We start from the raw sequence: 17,647 nt of genomic DNA, 5'->3' as shown, positions 1-17,647 counted from the left end.
CCCTTTTAACGACAAACAACATTAACATAAAAAACAACAATAATTTAAATATCTACTATCAGAACACAAATATCACTTAATCTTAAATTATTGTACACATATCTTTTAATTCAGGCACACACGCACTTCCCGGCTTATACTAAGATATATCACTCACTCACTATATGACACAAGTATGTGGACACCCACACACGCACACACACACACCCTGAAATAAACACACATGCATGGCTGGCCAGTGCTGTCGGGAATGGGAATGATCTCACCAGGGAAGAGGAGCCTGGATGAAGAAGACTAGTGTAGGGTGGAGACTCAGACTGAATCACAGGCACTGACACACAACACACAACGAGCACTGCTATCACAGACACCACCACGGTCACGCCAGTGTGAAGGACACTAGATGGAGAGCACATGCAGGAGCTTTGGTACAGGACAGACGCCGGTGTACTGGTCACATGAGAATGGGCCTGGAGAATCACACTCGCTCCAGAAGCACAGACAGCGGGCCCGGGGCCTCTCTTACGGGGGAACCTGTCGGGTGGGGGAGGGCGGGGGGCGACGACTGGGTTAGAGGAAGAGGAGGAGGAAGAGGAGGGAGAGGGAGAGGAAGAGGGAGAGGAAGAGGGAGAGGGAGAAGAGGAGGGAGAGGGAGAGGAAGAAGAGGGAGAAGAGGAGGGAGAGGGAGAGGAAGAAGAGGGAGAAGAGGAGGAAGAGGGAGAGGAAGAAGAGGGAGAAGAGGAGGGAGAGGGAGAGGAAGAAGAGGGAGAAGAGGAGGGAGAGGGAGAAGAGGAGGGAGAGGGAGAGGAAGAGGAAGAGGGAGAGGGAGAAGAGGAGGGAGAGGGAGAGGAAGAAGAGGGAGAAGAGGAGGAAGAGGGAGAGGAAGAAGAGGGAGAAGAGGAGGGAGAGGGAGAAGAGGAGGGAGAGGGAGAGGAAGAAGAGGGAGAAGAGGAGGAAGAGGGAGAGGAAGAAGAGGGAGAAGAGGAGGGAGAGGGAGAAGAGGAGGGAGAGGGAGAGGAAGAAGAGGGAGAGGAAGAGGGAGAGGGAGAGGAAGAAGAGGGAGAAGAGGAGGGAGAGGGAGAGGAAGAGGGAGAGGGAGAGGAAGAGGGAGAGGGAGAGGAAGAGGGAGAGGAAGAAGAGGGAGAAGAGAAGGGAGAGGGAGAGGAAGAAGAGGGAGAAGAAGAAGAGGAAGAGGAGGAAGAGGGAGAAGAGGGAGAAGAAGAAGAGGAAGAGGGAGAGGAAGAAGAGGGAGAAGAGGAGGGAGAGGGAGAGGAAGAAGAGGGAGAAGAGGAGGGAGAGGGAGAGGAAGAAGAGGGAGAAGAGGAGGGAGAGGGAGAGGGAGAGGGAGAGGAAGAAGAGGGAGAAGAGAAGGGAGAGGGAGAGGAAGAAGAGGGAGAAGAGGAGGAAGAGGGAGAGGAAGAAGAGGGAGAAGAGGAGGGAGAGGGAGAGGAAGAAGAGGGAGAAGAGGAGGGAGAGGGAGAGGAAGAAGAGGGAGAAGAGGAGGGAGAGGGAGAGGAAGAGGGAGAGGAAGAAGAGGGAGAAGAGAAGGGAGAGGGAGAGGAAGAAGAGGGAGAAGAAGAAGAGGAAGAGGAGGAAGAGGGAGAAGAGGGAGAAGAAGAAGAGGAAGAGGGAGAGGAAGAAGAGGGAGAAGAGGAGGGAGAGGAAGAGGAAGAGGGAGAAGAGGAGGAAGAGGGAGAGGAAGAAGAGGGAGAAGAGGAGGAAGAGGGAGAGGAAGAAGAGGGAGAAGAGGAGGGAGAGGGAGAGGGAGAGGGAGAGGAAGAAGAGGGAGAAGAGAAGGGAGAGGGAGAGGAAGAAGAGGGAGAAGAAGAAGAGGAAGAGGAGGAAGAGGGAGAAGAGGGAGAAGAAGAAGAGGAAGAGGGAGAGGAAGAAGAGGGAGAAGAGGAGGGAGAGGAAGAGGAAGAGGGAGAAGAGGAGGGAGAGGGAGAGGAAGAAGAGGGAGAAGAGGAGGAAGAGGGAGAGGAAGAAGAGGGAGAAGAGGAGGGAGAGGGAGAAGAGGAGGGAGAGGGAGAGGAAGAAGAGGGAGAGGAAGAAGAGGGAGAAGAGGAGGGAGAGGGAGAGGGAGAGGGAGAGGAAGAGGGAGAAGAGGGAGAAGAGGGAGAAGAGGAGGGAGAGGGAGAGGGAGAGGGAGAGGAAGAAGAGGGAGAAGAGAAGGGAGAGGGAGAGGAAGAAGAGGGAGAAGAAGAAGAGGAAGAGGAGGAAGAGGGAGAAGAGGGAGAAGAAGAAGAGGAAGAGGGAGAGGAAGAAGAGGGAGAAGAGGAGGGAGAGGGAGAGGGAGAGGGAGAGGGAGAGGAAGAAGAGGGAGAAGAGAAGGGAGAGGGAGAGGAAGAAGAGGGAGAAGAAGAAGAGGAAGAGGAGGAAGAGGGAGAAGAGGGAGAAGAAGAAGAGGAAGAGGGAGAGGAAGAAGAGGGAGAAGAGGAGGGAGAGGGAGAGGAAGAAGAGGGAGAAGAAGAAGAGGAAGAGGAGGAAGAGGGAGAAGAGGAGGGAGAGGGAGAGGAAGAAGAGGGAGAGGGAGAGGAAGAAGAGGGAGAAGAGGAGGGAGAGGGAGAGGAAGAAGAGGGAGAAGAAGAAGAGGAAGAGGAGGAAGAGGGAGAAGAGGAGGGAGAGGGAGAAGGTGTTGGGGACAGCAGAAGCGTTGAGGAAGGGTTGTTGGAATGGATGGAGGAGTAAGAGACAAAGAAGACAGAGTTAGTATCTGTAGTACTGTGAAGTAGAAAACACCATCAGACAATATGTTAAGAGTGCTAGCTGCACTAGCATGGAAATAGCACATGGATTTAGCGAATCTCTCGTAGAACTATAGTGTAGTGAACGATCGTGGCGTCTAACAAGGGTACGGAAACAGCAGAGATGCAGCGATCGCAGTTCTCTTGGCCAATTCCGATATCCGCTGTTTTGTTGTAAGTGTGACCTGTCGATTCCGATGCTCTTTTAAGAACTATAATTGACAGCATATACAAACACACATTTACTTTCCTTCAATGCAAAATTAAATTTTAAAGATTTTTAAAAGTAAAGAGTCAGTAATAAAAAAGAACAAATAAACAAATTTCAAACAATAGCACAAATAATGCAATAGAATAAGAGATATGAAATAAACACGGCTTTAGTTTTTCAGGTGGGTCTAACGGTAGGTTATTATTCAGGTGAGGAATACTACAGAAATTAAAGTAATCAAATGTAAAATAACACTGGATAGTTTTCATTGTAAACAAAAACAATAATACAGATTAATTCTTACAATTAAAGTCATAAAACGTATTCAGTCAAGAGCAGCGAGTGATTGTCTTTGTCTTGTTCTTTTATTAACAGCAGCAGGAATATTAGGCTGCTGTCACTTTAAGAGTTTATGCACCGATTCAATATACGGTTACACAGCAGTAATATATATATGTTAATATATACAGATGGCGCAGCTGCACTAGCATGGAGATTACACGCAGATTTAGCGAATCTCTCGTAGCCAGCAGCCATATCACCCTGTAGCCCAAGACTGGTTGCCCACTGAAGCTAAGCAGGGCTGAGCCTGGTTAGTACCTGGATGGGAGACCTCCTGAGAAAAACCAGGTTGCTGCTGGAAGAGGTGTTAGTGAGGCCAGCAGGGGGTGCTCACCCTGTGGTCTGTGTGGGTCCTAACGCCCCAGTGTAGTGATGGGGACACTATACTGTCAAAGAGCACCGTCTTTCGGATGAGACGTAAAACCGAGGTCCTGACTCTCTGTGGTCATTAAAAATCCCATGGCATTTCTCGTAAAGAGTAGGGGTGTAACCCCGGTGTCCTGGCCACATTCCACACATTGGCCCTTACCAATCATGGCCTCCTAATAATCCCCTTACATTGAATTGGCTCTATCACTCTCTCTCCTCTCTCCACCTATAGCTGGTGTGTGGTGAGCGCACTGGCGCCGTTGTTCTGTGGCTGCCGTCGCATCATCCAAGTGGATGCTGCACACTGGTGGTGGTTGAGGAGAGACCCCTGATATGATTGTAAAGCGCTTTGGGTGTACAGTAGTACATATGAAAGCGCTATATAAATGCCTCATTCTATTCTATTCATTCTATTCTATTCGTAGAAACTGTAGTGTAGTGAACGACCGTAGTCAAGTCAAGTCAAGTTTATTTATATAGCGCTTTTCACAACACAGGTTGTATCAAAGCAGCTTCACAGTAATAAATTAGAACAATACATCAATGTTTGTTTCTAGTGGAACGTCTACGTTTGGTAATGCTGATCAATAGTATCGTTGATTGATTAATTCAATTAAATATCCCCAAATATCCCCAACTGAGCAAGCCAAAGGCAACAGTGGCAAGGAACCGAAAAACTCCATCAGGTGACCTAATGGAGAAAAAAAACCTTGGGAGAACCCGGGCTCAGTCGGGGGCCAGTTCTCCTCTGGCGTTTATGAACTAGAGGTCGGATTTAACTGTAGGAATAAAAGTATTATATGAATGCCTGGCTGAAGAGATGCGTCTTTAATCTAGTTTTAAACTGGGAGAGTGAGTCTGAGCAACGAACAGTATCCGGAAGACTATTCCAGAGTTTTGGTGCTAAATGTGAAAATGCTCTCCCTCCTTTGGTGGACCTAGATATCCTAGGTATGACCAAAAGCCTCGAATTTAGTGACCTTAAAGAGCGCGATGGATTATAGGGCGATAGAAGATCCGTTAAATAGACTGGAGCTAAGCCGTTTAGGGCTTTATAAGTCAGTAGCAATACCTTGTAATTAATACGGAACTTTATAGGTAACCAATGTAGTGATGATAAAATTGGTGTTATATGATCATATTTTCTTGATCTAGTTAGAACTCTAGCGGCGGCATTTTGGACTAACTGTAGCTTGTTTATTGAGGATGCAGGACAACCGGCTAATAACGCATTACAGTAATCTAGTCTCGAGGTCATGAACGCATGAACTAACTTTTCTGCGTCAGAAACAGAGAGCATATTACGTAGCTTAGCAATGTTTCTAAGGTGGAAAAAGGCTGTTCTTGTAACATATGAAATATGATTTTCACAAGACAGGTTGCAGTCTAATATAACACCCAGGTCTTTTACTGTAGAGGATAAAGTAACAGGACACCCTACTATGTTAAAGTTGTATTGTAAGAGGTTTTGTGGGTGGTTTTTTGAACCGATAAGTAGTACCTCTGTCTTGTCTGGATTTAATAAAAGAAAATTATGCGTCATCCAATCTTTTATATCTTTAACACACTCTGTCAATTTGGATAATTTAGCGTTTTCATCCGGCCGTGATGAAATATAGATTTGAGTGTCATCAGCATAACAATGGAAACTAATTCCATGTTTCCTTATAATATTTCCAAGTGGCAGCATATATATTGAGAATAATAGAGGGCCTAACACAGATCCCTGCGGCACTCCATAGTTTACTGGAGTTATGATAGATTTTTCTCCATTTAAATATACAAAATGGTAGCGGTCAGATAAATACGATCTAAACCAGCTTAATGCTTGTCCTTGAACACCAGTATAATTTTGTAGTCGATCTAAGAGTATTGTGTGATCTATAGTATCGAACGCAGCACTAAGATCAAGTAAAACTAATATTGAGATACAGCCTTGGTCAGAAGCTAAAAGTAAATCATTTGTGATTTTAACGAGCGCAGTTTCAGTGCTATGATGCGGCCTGAACCCAGACTGAAACTTTTCATAGATGTCATTTTCTTGTAAGAAAGAGCCCAGTTGAGCGGACACAACTTTTTCTAGTATTTTAGACATAAAAGGTAGATTTGAAATGGGTCTATAATTTACTAGATTATTCGGATCTAATTGTGGTTTCTTAATGAGAGGTTTTATAACTGCCAGTTTAAATGTTTTTGGAACATAACCTAAAGATAAAGACGAGTTAATAATATTGAGGAGAGGCTCTTCCACTACAGGTAACACTTCTTTCAATAGTTTAGTTGGTATAGGATCTAGTAAACATGTTGTTGTTTTAGATGAGGTGATAAGTTTATTTAACTCTTTTTGTTCTATAGTTGTAAAGCACTGTAATTGTTCTTGCGGGGTGATAATTGAGGCTGAATTATAAGGCGCGATTGAGGATTGAACGTTTACAATTGTGGTTCTGATGTTTTCTATTTTCTCAGTGAAGAACTTCATGAAATCATTACTACTAAACTGTAATGGAATATTTTGTTCAGGAGACATCTGTTTATTTGTTAGTCTCGCCATGGTGTTAAATAAGAACTTAGGATTGTTATGGTTGTTTTCTATTAGTTTGCGTAGATGCTCAGCCCTGGCCGCTTTTAGGGCCTTTTTATAACGTGACATACTGTCTTTCCATGCGATTCTAAAGACCCCTAAGTTAGTTTGTTTCCATTTACGCTCTAAATTACGGGTTTCTCTCTTTAGAACACGCGTAGTATTGTTGTACCATGGTGCTTTACTTTTCTCTCTGACCTTTTTTAATCTAATGGGCGCAACAATATCCAATGATCCAGAGAGAATGGTGCTCATAGTGCTAGTTAATTCCTCAAGTTCATCTGTTTGTTTGGGTTCACTGAGCAGCTGAGACAGATCCGATAAGCTGTTTGAAAAATTATCTATGGTGGATGGAAGGATTGTTCTGCCTAATCGATAACGCGGCGCAGCATGATATATTACAGGAGTACGTAATATGCAAGTTACCATGTAATGGTCAGTGACATCGTCACTTTGTGGAATGATATCTATATCGGTTGGATCGGTTCCATGTGATATAATTAAATCGAGTGTATGATTAAATCGATGAGTCGGTCCGGTAATGTTTTGCTTAACCCCAAAGGAGTTTAATAAATCTGTAAACGCAGCCCCTAACGCATCATTTTGATTATCTACATGGATATTAAAGTCTCCAACAATTAATGCTTTATCGAAGTTAACTAATAGGTCTGAGAGAAAATCTGCAAACTCTTTTAGGAAATCAGCGTAAGGCCCAGGCGGTCTATATACGGTAGCCAAGGCTAGAGATAATAGGGATGTTTTTCGAACATCTAAGAGCGTAACATTTAGTACAAGTACTTCAAATGAAATAAACTTATAACCCGTTTTCTGAGTAACATTGAGAAAATCTCTATAGATTGTTGCAACACCGCCGCCACGACCATTCAGACGGGGCTCGTGCTTATAGGAGTATCCTGCTGGAGTAGACTCATTTAAACCAAAATAATTATTTGGTTTAAGCCAGGTTTCAGTAAGGCAAAGTACATCGAAGCTATTATCTGTGACTATTTCATTTACAATAACTGCCTTAGGTGTGAGTGATCTAATGTTTAGAAGACCTAGCTTTAAAAATTGTTTTTGATTACCAATAGCAACATTTTCTGGTTTAATAACAATTAGATTTTTTCTAGATCCTGCAGTAGATTTATGATTTGATCTCACTAAACGAGGAATAGACACAGTTTCTATGCAATGTTCTACACTATTTATATCAGTTAAATTGGTGCAGCAGAGACTATGATTTGGACTTTTGGTTACTAGTCAAAAGGTATTTAACATTTTGGAGATGTTATCTGACAGAAGATCTGATCCGAATCTGCTTGGGTGTAAGCCATCAGCACGGTAAAGCCTAGGACGCTCCCAAAACAGATTCCAATTATTTACAAAGAGCAGTTTCTGCTCATTGCACCATGACATTAACCATTCATTAAGCGCAAATAATCTACTAAACTTTTCATGACCTAGTCGGTACGTGGGAAGCGGTCCTGACACAATAATCGTTATATCAGGCGATGTGCTGCGTACCGTATCGATCAGATTCCTGAAGTCTTTCTTCAAAACCTCCGTTTGGCGCAGTCTGATGTCGGCCCCTCCCGCGTGCAGGACAACGGTTCCGACGCGCTCGTTCAGAATCTCGGGAACGTGAGCAGCGATTTCAGAAACACGAGCACCAGGAAAGCAGTGACTATGCACCTTACTTTTATTTAACGTAACGTGTACGTGTCGAACGATGGAATCGCCGATGATCACAGCATCGCGTTCTGTTTCGCGAAGAGGGGAGAAGCGGTTTTGTGTTGATATCTCGAAAACCGGGAGGGTCGGAGAGAGTTTTCTTGGTCTAGACCTGGCTCGCGTCTTCCGCTGCGGAAAAATCCAGGCTTCGTGATGGCATGTTGGAGCCGGAGTGAACGAGACCATGGCTGATCGCGACCTCGACGTTCGGGACCGATGTTGAGGAACGCACGGAGTAGACGAGGTCGGAGTCAGCGGGTTAGTAACATTAATCTCTGATTTGTGTGCCACGGCACGTGATGTTTCGAGAGCCAAACGCCGGTCTATCAGCTCGGCTTTTCTTACTAAAAGGTCGTGGATCTGTTTCTCAACAGCTTCCAGCTCAGACTGCACCGCGTGCAGCTCAAATGTGTCCTCACCTGCACCAAAAGGTAGACTACATACATCTGATATATTCGCCATTTTAACAGATGGACAGTAAGTTAAGTTAGCAACGACGCTACCAGTGGTGCTATCAATATTAATACTAATTTATGGCTTAAGTCTTGGATATAATCCGTCTTTTCAGTGGTACGGGTGTAGAGTAGACGCACGATAGGCGAAAAAATGTTTGTTTGTAAATGAGTGCGGAGAAGACGCGTTCAGCCGTGATCCACGGACGTAACCTATAAGAGTATCCAGCGTTGGATCACTAGGCTTGAGACGCGTCTGCTCAACAATCCGCGTTATAACTATGAGGTGAGGAAAAGTAGAAAATGTTCGTTGTAAGTGAGTTTAAAGAGAAATCAAGAATTATAAATCAATCGATGGAGCTCCAAAGACAACAACGCGCTCAGACGCAACGCATGCGCATTCGAAACAGGAAGTCACAAGTGAATGTCCAACAAGGGTATGAAAATAGGGTCTAGGGACAAGTTTGTGAACGCTGGTGTAAACATAGATACGCACACTTAATTAATGTGTTCTTATGGATCGAAATGTGTCAAAACACAATTCATAACGCAAGTATATATTGTATAGTGGGCATTAGTGTAAAGCGTCATGATGGAGCAACATAGTTCAAGGTTGTTCAATTGTTGACAAGTTTTTATCTATTAATAAAAGAAGAATGCATGAAGCTAGAATACAACTTTTTTGTTTAAAAACAGAGGCTCTGTTCTTTCTTTTGATATCAGATGCTCAGATATTAATACAACAAATTATTCTGGGGGCCATGACTGGCAGGGAAAGAGTTAAGTGTGTGTGAATGTACTTGCATGTGTTTGTGTACTTGTGAGGAAGGCTTAAATAAGATTAGAAACAGAAAAGAATGTGGTAAGGAAGGAGGTAAGAGGTGTTTGAGAAAAGCAGACGTTTGAGGGCTTATTCTGCATCCGGACAGACGGTAAGGCGGGGGGGTCAGGTCTCACCTGGGAATGCTAGGCGGGGCCCTGTTGGGCCGACTGGGAACTTGTGGGCTGTCAGCGCTGTTATTCAAGGGCCCCAAAGGCCCTGGGCGGGACGGAGGCAGAGGGGCGCCCCTACCGGCCGGCCTCTGGCCTGCAGACATCCTGCGCGGAGCCGTGGGACTGGGCGGAGGAGACCTACAGAACAACAGATGCTCACAGCTAGGAAGGAGCAGAACACATGTGGCTATCTATACTCAACCCCACAGTACTACCGGTTACACTCTTGCACTTACTCCCAAAACTCCCAAGGGAATTGTTTTCCACTATCTTTTCTTTCACAGAAAAAACTGGCTTCGTTCCATGGTCCATCAATAAAATTGTTAACTCCAAATCATCTAACCATACTTGACCGCTGCCTTCAACACAGTCATCAGTTTCTGTCCGAGCTCTCTAATCTGAGCATCACAGGAGCTGTACTTCACTCCTCAAGTTCACATGGAGAGGAGGGCTTTCTGAGTCTCTGCAGTGCACAGCTGGGCTCAACCACACTTCCAGGTCTTCCAGAATGCCGGGCTGTTATGATTGATGACCGGCCAGTACATGCTGTAGTACAGGGATATCCAGCCCTTCTCCCGGAGGGCCACCTTCAGACGGGTGTAGCTCCAGCCCCAATTAGACATCTGCACCAGCCCATCAAGGCCTTCAGTATCTCTACAAACCTGCAGCCCGGCGTGTGTATACCTGATGGTGTCTCTCCAGGAGCAGGACTGGACACCCCTGCTCTAGCAGGACACTGGGAGACTCCCAGTGGGACAGACACACTGATGTCTTTACAGCAGCGGGCTTTAACTTCAGCTGTGTCTCCACTGAGCTCTGTCTGTGAGTTTGGGATGGGATGGTCAAGAACAGAAACTTGAGAACATTACATACAACAGATTACCTCTCTGTTGTATGTAATGTTAGTCAGGAGAGACTGTCAAATTGCTGTCAGAAAGGTCCCTTCCGCTGACAGCTGGTGTGCTGTGGCTGTCCTAATGTACTATGGCATCCAGGTAATCACTAGGTAAAGTGTTTAGGGGGAAAATAGCAAAATTGTCTTTCCTGTTTTATGAGTTGTGGAGAAGTTGGAGAGGGAATGATCTGAAGTCAACATACCAATGTTAGGCATCTTGGCCTCTACCACATCCACTTCCATGAAAGGCAGTGGAGCCACAGCTGAAGAGCCTCACAAGAGCAGCTGGAGTCCCATTGAGGTTTTCAAGGATTATATATGTAGCTGATGGGAGTCCAAGGACAGCTGGTCCAGCCGGAGGGTTCTGACACCAGATCCACCCTGCAGCTGATTATGAATTGGGCCTTGCAGTCATTTGCATTGACTGAGCACCTAGGAAAGGCCCAATTCATAATCAGCCTGGACCAAACTGCAGTTTCTAGTGTCCTGTGGTTCAGTCTGCATGGGGTAACGGTGGATAATACCTCAAGTCCACCTCCCACCACGGCTTGTTCTGCACCTCCAGTTGACCCACTACTTCCCTAGTTCCCTGCTGAACAATCCAGCATAAACCAGCATGAATTATATGTTGGTCCAGGCTGGTTTATGCTGGTATAGTGCTGGTCTAGCTGGCGGACCAGCATAGTCATGCTGTTCTCAAGCAATCCTGAGCTGATCTATCAGAATGCAAATCATACCTTATGCTGGGGACCAGAAATGCTGGATTTTTTAGCAGGGTGCTTCTTTTATGGGTGAGGCACAGGCAAAGAAGACCCCAGGGCAACCTTTTTGACACTTGAACATTAAACTGCCATCCATGAAGTATATCAGGCTGTGAGCGAGAGTTACCTCCGAGAGCCGCCCTGCCCGGCCTGCAGCCAGGAGCTGTCCACAGGAGGAGGCAGTGGAGTGGAGATGGTGGAGGTGGAGATATCCCCGATGATAGCCAGCGCCTCCTTCAGGGCATGGTGTGTGCGCAGCACCTCGTCCCTCCGCTGGGCCTGCTCCTGAGACTCATCCATCAGGGAGTTCTGGTCTCCGGCCGAGTACAGCTGGGCCAGAAGGTCTGCGTTGATGAAGTCTTTCACCTGAGGAAGAGGAACATGATGTTCATTAGGTCATATTATCATGCAAATACAGTACACTCAGGGGTTACGAGGTTATGCTCTTATTCCACGCAGAAGCACAGACATGCGAGTGTATCGAACGCACTTTCCAAGAATGAACTCTTTCTGATTAACTGTACTGGAGCATCAGATGCTTCAATGAAATAAAAGCGAATAGTGAGTTCACAATGTTTACAATGCTTCAGTTGGAGCATATACATGATTGTGTAAATACGGTAACCCTCTTGAGTAGCAGAGGCAACATTCCCAGTTTTCTACCCTCTCTCAGATATAGTGTCTTGAATTTGATCTTGTTAACAGTGACGGTTCAGATACTAAACGTTGGAAAATTCAGTTCCAAAGCAATCAGAAATCAAATCTCTCATGGTGCATCCCGCTTACATTATTGATCATGAGATGCATGATGCTCTTGGGCATGAGGTCCCGGATGCACTTGTTGACGATGGCCATGTAGGAGTCCACCAGGTTGCGGATGGTCTCCACCTTCCTCTCCAGCTGAGGATCCATGGAGAAGTTCTCTGACGGACCAGAACTATCGCTCTCCACCTGGCAGGAGGAGTCAAGGGACACACAGTGACCAACGGTTCAGATAAGTGACGAGGAAGGTGGTTCAAGTATGTGATATTAAGTGTATAGTGACGTCTCAGACAAGAGCCGTTACGTACCACGGCCCTCTCCGGATAGACTCCGGCCCGCAGGAGCGACGCTCTCCAGCTGTCCACCTCCTCCAGGGTGTCGCAGGCCAGCTCCAAGAAACGACTGTCTTTAAAGACGTTCCTGAGGGAAAACAAGCCGTCATTCAGATGAAAGCCTCCGCCAGGCTCTTACAACATTCACCAAAGGGTGAAAGGCCATCCCAAAAGAAGAAACATCTGCAGATTACATCAGAAATCAACACCGATAACAAAGCATTGTAGGACCTCTTGAAACTCTCTACGACAAAAATGAAGAACTCAAGTCAGATGCCTGAAGCATGACAGCTCTCACTGGGTCTGTGGTATGAAGATTAACCCAGTCAGGCTTTGTGTATGCGTCATCATCATAATAATAACCATAAAGTAAGATTAAAGAAGAAAAAAAAAGACTAACTTCCAAATTTCTTGAGTCTAAACTGAATTGCAGAAAAAGGCAAATCAAAAAAAGGAATGAGTGAAGTTCATTCTACAGTAAAGGTCTGTTCACATCAAGAATGATAACTATAATGACATTAGTGTCCACACAAACTCACAATATCGTTCTGTTTATTATAACAGTTTTGTTGTCTGCCGCTTTAAATGCACAAGTTCTTAAAAGCAGGATGGATTTTGATTGGCTGTCAATATTTTTTATCATTAGCTATTAGATATTTTTCGGAATATTGCATAAAAAACACTGGATGGAAAATCCAAGCTGCACATATATTCTAAAAATGCGCATAAAAAAACGAATGTGCTCAATTGAGTCAGATACATTTCTACCGACCAGCAGACTAAACAGCAGCATCTGCCTACAACACAAGATGACATGACTGCATTTATTGCGTTTCAAGTCAAGTCATTTATATTACATAGGAAAATGACTACATACAGTGGCTTCTCCTACTTTTCTTACTGATATTTAGCAACTGTTTATCAGGAAGTGACAATTTTATTCTCGTTGACTCGCTGGATGGAAACAGTGCTTAAAGGAGAACTCCGGTCAATTTTAACATTGAGCTCATTTTTTTGTACATTTGGAGTGCTGTCAGTACAGAGAACAACGACAAAAATCAGTGTTGCCTACACCGAGTTATTCTATTTTTAAAATGTGCACCCTGTTGACTTCAATGGGGCAAGTACTAAACCTGCTTTTAGGCTTTTAACATCCTTGATTTGTCATTACAAGTGCACAGGTCATGTGAGTGAACACGAGTCAATCTGACTGCAGTAGATGTAAAAGATATGTATAAAAATGATGTTATTTAAGCCAGCGCAAATACCTGTTTACATCCTGTTTTTCGGTTGAAGTCCAAAGTAGTCGATTGCCGAGTTCACGCGCGTGATCATAGGTAACTAAACCTATGCGTGTGAACTCGGCAATCGACTACTGTGGACTTCAGCCGAAAACAGGATGTAAACACAGGTATTTGCGCTGGCTTAAATAACATCATTTTTATCCATATCTTTCACATCTACTGCAGTCAGATCCACTCGTGTTCACTCAGAAGGAATCACTCACATTTTCTGTGCACTTGTAATGACACATCAAGGATGTTAAGAGGCTAAAAGCAGGTTTAGTACTTGCCCCATTGAAGTCAACAGGGTGCAAATTTTAAAAATAGAATAACTCGGTGTAGGCAACACCGATTTTTGTAGTTGTTCTCTGTATTGACAGCACTCCAAATGTACAAAAAATGAACTCAATGTTAAAATTGACCGGAGTTCTCCTTTAAGAAACAAACATTTTATGCGATATTCCAATTTTGCACATAAGGTCAATTCGCAAATTTTAATGGAAACGCCAAAATAATCGTCAAAGTGATTCCAATGATTTCGTTCCTTGTCTATTGTGTCGTTATTATTGCTGTTTATGCTTTGCTATTCTCATTGAATTGGAATGATTATTAAACTAAAAAAATGAATCTTTATAGTTATAGTCATCGTCCTTGGTGTGAATGGTCCTTAAGAGTTTTCTTGAATCCTCACTGCTTACACAGTCTTAAGTCCACAATGTTTGTCTCTTGCTGATGAAAATCTGATGTGGTCTTTGAGAACTGATGACATGAAATTATTTACCATTACCATAAAAAAAGGAAAGAGAGAAATCAGTCCGTTTACCGCTGCTCTGTGTTGAAGATGGCAAACATGTGCTTGCTGGACATGAAGCTCTTCTCCACGTCTCTGACCTTCAGATTGTCCAAGGGCAGCATGTACTTCTTCTCCTTCTCCTGTGGGATCAGAAGCAGTGTTTGATACGGCAATGCAAACTCATTCATGGTGTCATCACGCGCTCTTTATAAACTCAACTGCAGCAACAGCAGTAAATGCAGGTATAAAAAGAAAGTTGGAAGGAGAATATTTTTTATTTAAAAACAGAATTATTTGTGAAATGTTGGAGTGTTAAAGTGGTTGAACTGTCAGCAAATGTGTGACTGTCTCAACACTGACTCGACCAATGGTGTGAGTTTGGGGGCGGGGCTATATGTTTGTCTGGCTAATGGTTGACGGGGATTCCAGCAGTCGATTTTGATATTCTAGGTATTATCAGCTGACCGGAATTTTGAGATCGCAATGGACGTGAAGGACTATAATGCGTTAAGAGCTCGCTCAAGTACTGCGGAGCTAAACCATTTAGTGCTTTGTAAGTAATCAGCAATATTTTAAAATTGATGCGATGTTTAATAGGGAGCCAGTGCAGTTTTGACAGAACTGGGCTAATATGGTCATACTTCCTGGTTCTAGTAAGAACTCGAGAACGCTCGTTTGTTTATTAAGCGTGCAGGGCAACCACCCAGTAGAGCATTACAATAATCTAGCCTTGAGGTCATGAACGCATGAACTAATTGTTCCGCATTTGTCAATGAGAGCATATGGCGTAATTTATATATATTTTTAAGATGGAAAAATGCAGTTTTACAGATACTAGACACGTGACTTTCAAATGAAAGATTGGTATCAAAGAGCACACTCAGGTTCCTAACCGACGACGAAGACTTAACAGAGCAGCCATCAAGTGTTAGACAGTATTCTAGGTTATTACGTGAGGAAGTTTTTTGTCCAATAATTAGAAACTCTGTTTTTTCAGAATTAAGTAGTGGGAAATTACGAGTCATCCAATTTTTTATATCAGCTATGCATTCCGTTAATTTAGTGAATTGATAAGTTTCGTTAGGTTTTGAAGAAATATAGAGCTGAGTATCATCGGCATAACAGTGAAAGCTAATGCCATGTTTCCTAATGGTAGCATGTACAGAGTGTGTGTGTGTGTGTGTGTGTGTGTGTGTGTGTGTGTGTGTGTGTGTGTGTGTGTGTGTGTGAGGGTAGCATGTACAGAGTGAACAGCAGCGGTCCTAGTACTGAGCCTTGTGGTACGCCATACTGAACTTGTGATCGATGAGACATCTCTTCATTTACTGCTACAAACCAGTCGAGTGATTATTTTAGCAGTTCTGATTGGTGGAAATGACAAACAGCTTTAATGAGCACACATGAATGGAGAAGATCTGACTGTTTCTATATAGAGTTTGTGCAGGTCTGCTTTTTCACATCAGCTCGTGATGCATAAGACGATATGGTTGAATGTCCCTCATCAGGACGAAATCGCTCACCTCGTCGTCTTTGAACCAGGACAGGCTCTCGGCGGTCAGCACAAACCAGTACTCCTTCGCGCCGCCCTTCATGATGCTGATGTTATTGATGGTCAACCAGCCCTTACGAATGACCTGACGGAGGAAACGAGACGCGTCACATCGCAAACTCGGCTAAATGCAGAAACACAACACTGATCAACACACATACGACACTGATCAATGCATGGTGTGGATGAGTAAAGTCTGTGATCGATGGGAGAAATCAACAAGGTGAGGTGTGTGTTAAAGAAGACGTGTGTAAAATACTTGTCTGTGACAAGAAATGAAAAACTTCACAAGCTACTGGTATTGTAGAAATAGAGACTAGTGCACTATATGAGAGAACAGAGGCCGACAGTCTTGTGTCTCATTCCCGCTGAACGGAGGATTTAAAGACACACGGTCACTTGTCTCCACCTACTGGTGTAGCTGTGTTACTACACAAAACACTCATATTCAAACAAGCATGTTTCAAACACAGTATTGACCAGCTCAGGCAGATGTGCAGTGATACGAGTGAAGAGCCAAAGCTGTTACTATATGGAGGAATCAGCTGGAACACAGTTTCGGCCAATCAGCATCCAGGATTACAGCTGACCGATATATCACTTTCATTACTGTAATTCAGTTATTAATGGTAGTTATTTTCAGCAGAGTCTGGGTAAAGTGATTATAATGCGGTCTCAAGCATGCGTCTGAAGTGCTGCACTCTTGTCTCTGAGACACACGAGACGTCAGTGAGCATGAGCGAGTGCAGTGCTCGGTGTTCAGCTCCACACACTACAGTACGGTGCGTTCAGGAAGTGTTCAGAGCCCTTCACATTCCCATACATCTACACTCAGTTACACTCATAATGACCAAATCTATTAAAGAAATGACATATTTCATTGCATAAGTATTCAGACCCCTGGCTGAAGCGCCACTGGCAGCGAGTCCAGCCTCAGTCGTCTTGGGTTTGACACCACAAGCTTTGAACATCTGCTGGTTTTCTTCCCTTCCTCCAGGCTCTGTCCAGCTGGATGACCGTGATTTCCAGATCTCTCCACAGATGTTTGATTAAGACAGTGTGTCTCGGCTGGTTCTGGAGCAGGTCTCAGTAAGAACGTCTGTGTTTGGCCATGTTTACCTGAGAAACCCCCTCAGATCTCATTAGGAGGCTCTTGTGAACCTGTAAAGCAGATGAAGTGTTTCCCTCTGATCTGTGCCTCGACATCATCCACAGTCACAGTCTCTGAGACCTTCAGGCCTCCTCTGACCTCTGGCCTTGATGGTTTCTCTGATATGCATGTTTAGCTCTTGTCCAGCCAACAGGGAACATTCTCTCAAAGTTATGAACAAACGTTATTCCAGTAACTTTAAAAGAATGTTTGTTCAAAGTTATCTGGTCTTTAATAGCGTTCTCAAATCATTAGAACAAAAACATCCTTCATGGAGCGTTTTTTTTTTAGTGTTTTTTAATAAAACACATTTTTAAAACACATTGGATGTTTTGAACGTTCAGAAATAAAGTTTTCATAACTTAATTGGAACGTTAGCAAAATGTTCCTAGAGCGTACCCTAGGTGTGCGTCTTTCCAAATCATGCCACAAATTTACTCCAGTCAGAGTGTAGAACCTTCTCAGAGATTATCCAGAGCTGAACTTCAAGTGTCACAGCAAAGGGTCTGAATGCAATCTTTCGGGTTTTGCTGTTCTTATAGGGTGTGGAGTGTAGATGTGGAAAGCATTTCAGAATAAAGCTGCAGTGTGAACAAATGCAAGGCTTTCTGAAGGCTCTGTGAACCGAGTGTGAGAGAGCCGACAGCAGATGCTCTCTCTGACGCATGCAGTGCTGAACTGCTCTACAACTGTGCTGGT

The 17,647-nt window shown here is 44.2% G+C and overlaps 2 protein-coding genes across 2 annotated transcripts in view; one reads left to right on the top strand and one right to left on the bottom strand.

The window, feature by feature from the left end:
* Positions 1 to 522: 522 nt before the first annotated feature.
* Positions 523 to 17,647, bottom strand: part of dnm3b (dynamin 3b) — a gene marked incomplete at both ends in the record, with an annotated part of 60,741 nt that continues 43,616 nt past the window's right edge. Inside the window, 7 exons of the mRNA XM_081373850.1 lie at positions 523 to 565; positions 9,388 to 9,561; positions 11,207 to 11,445; positions 11,866 to 12,030; positions 12,150 to 12,261; positions 14,280 to 14,389; positions 15,770 to 15,922. Coding sequence (XP_081229976.1) covers positions 523 to 565; positions 9,388 to 9,561; positions 11,207 to 11,445; positions 11,866 to 12,030; positions 12,150 to 12,261; positions 14,280 to 14,389; positions 15,770 to 15,922 — 996 coding nt within the window. The remainder of the gene's footprint in view (positions 566 to 9,387; positions 9,562 to 11,206; positions 11,446 to 11,865; positions 12,031 to 12,149; positions 12,262 to 14,279; positions 14,390 to 15,769; positions 15,923 to 17,647) is intronic.
* On the top strand, positions 810 to 1,260 carry LOC308696677 (uncharacterized protein; the record flags this gene model as incomplete). Its single annotated transcript, XM_081375573.1, has 2 exons — positions 810 to 881; positions 1,159 to 1,260. Coding segments are annotated over 2 exons (174 nt in total), but the record flags the coding sequence as incomplete, so codon positions are not given.

This window comes from Scardinius erythrophthalmus (genome assembly GCF_964197995.2).
Source record: "Scardinius erythrophthalmus genome assembly, chromosome: 9".
NCBI classification, from domain to species: Eukaryota; Metazoa; Chordata; class Actinopteri; order Cypriniformes; family Leuciscidae; genus Scardinius; species Scardinius erythrophthalmus.
The sequence above is the reverse complement of the archived record's forward strand: the minus strand, read 5'-3'. Positions and strand labels throughout refer to the sequence as shown.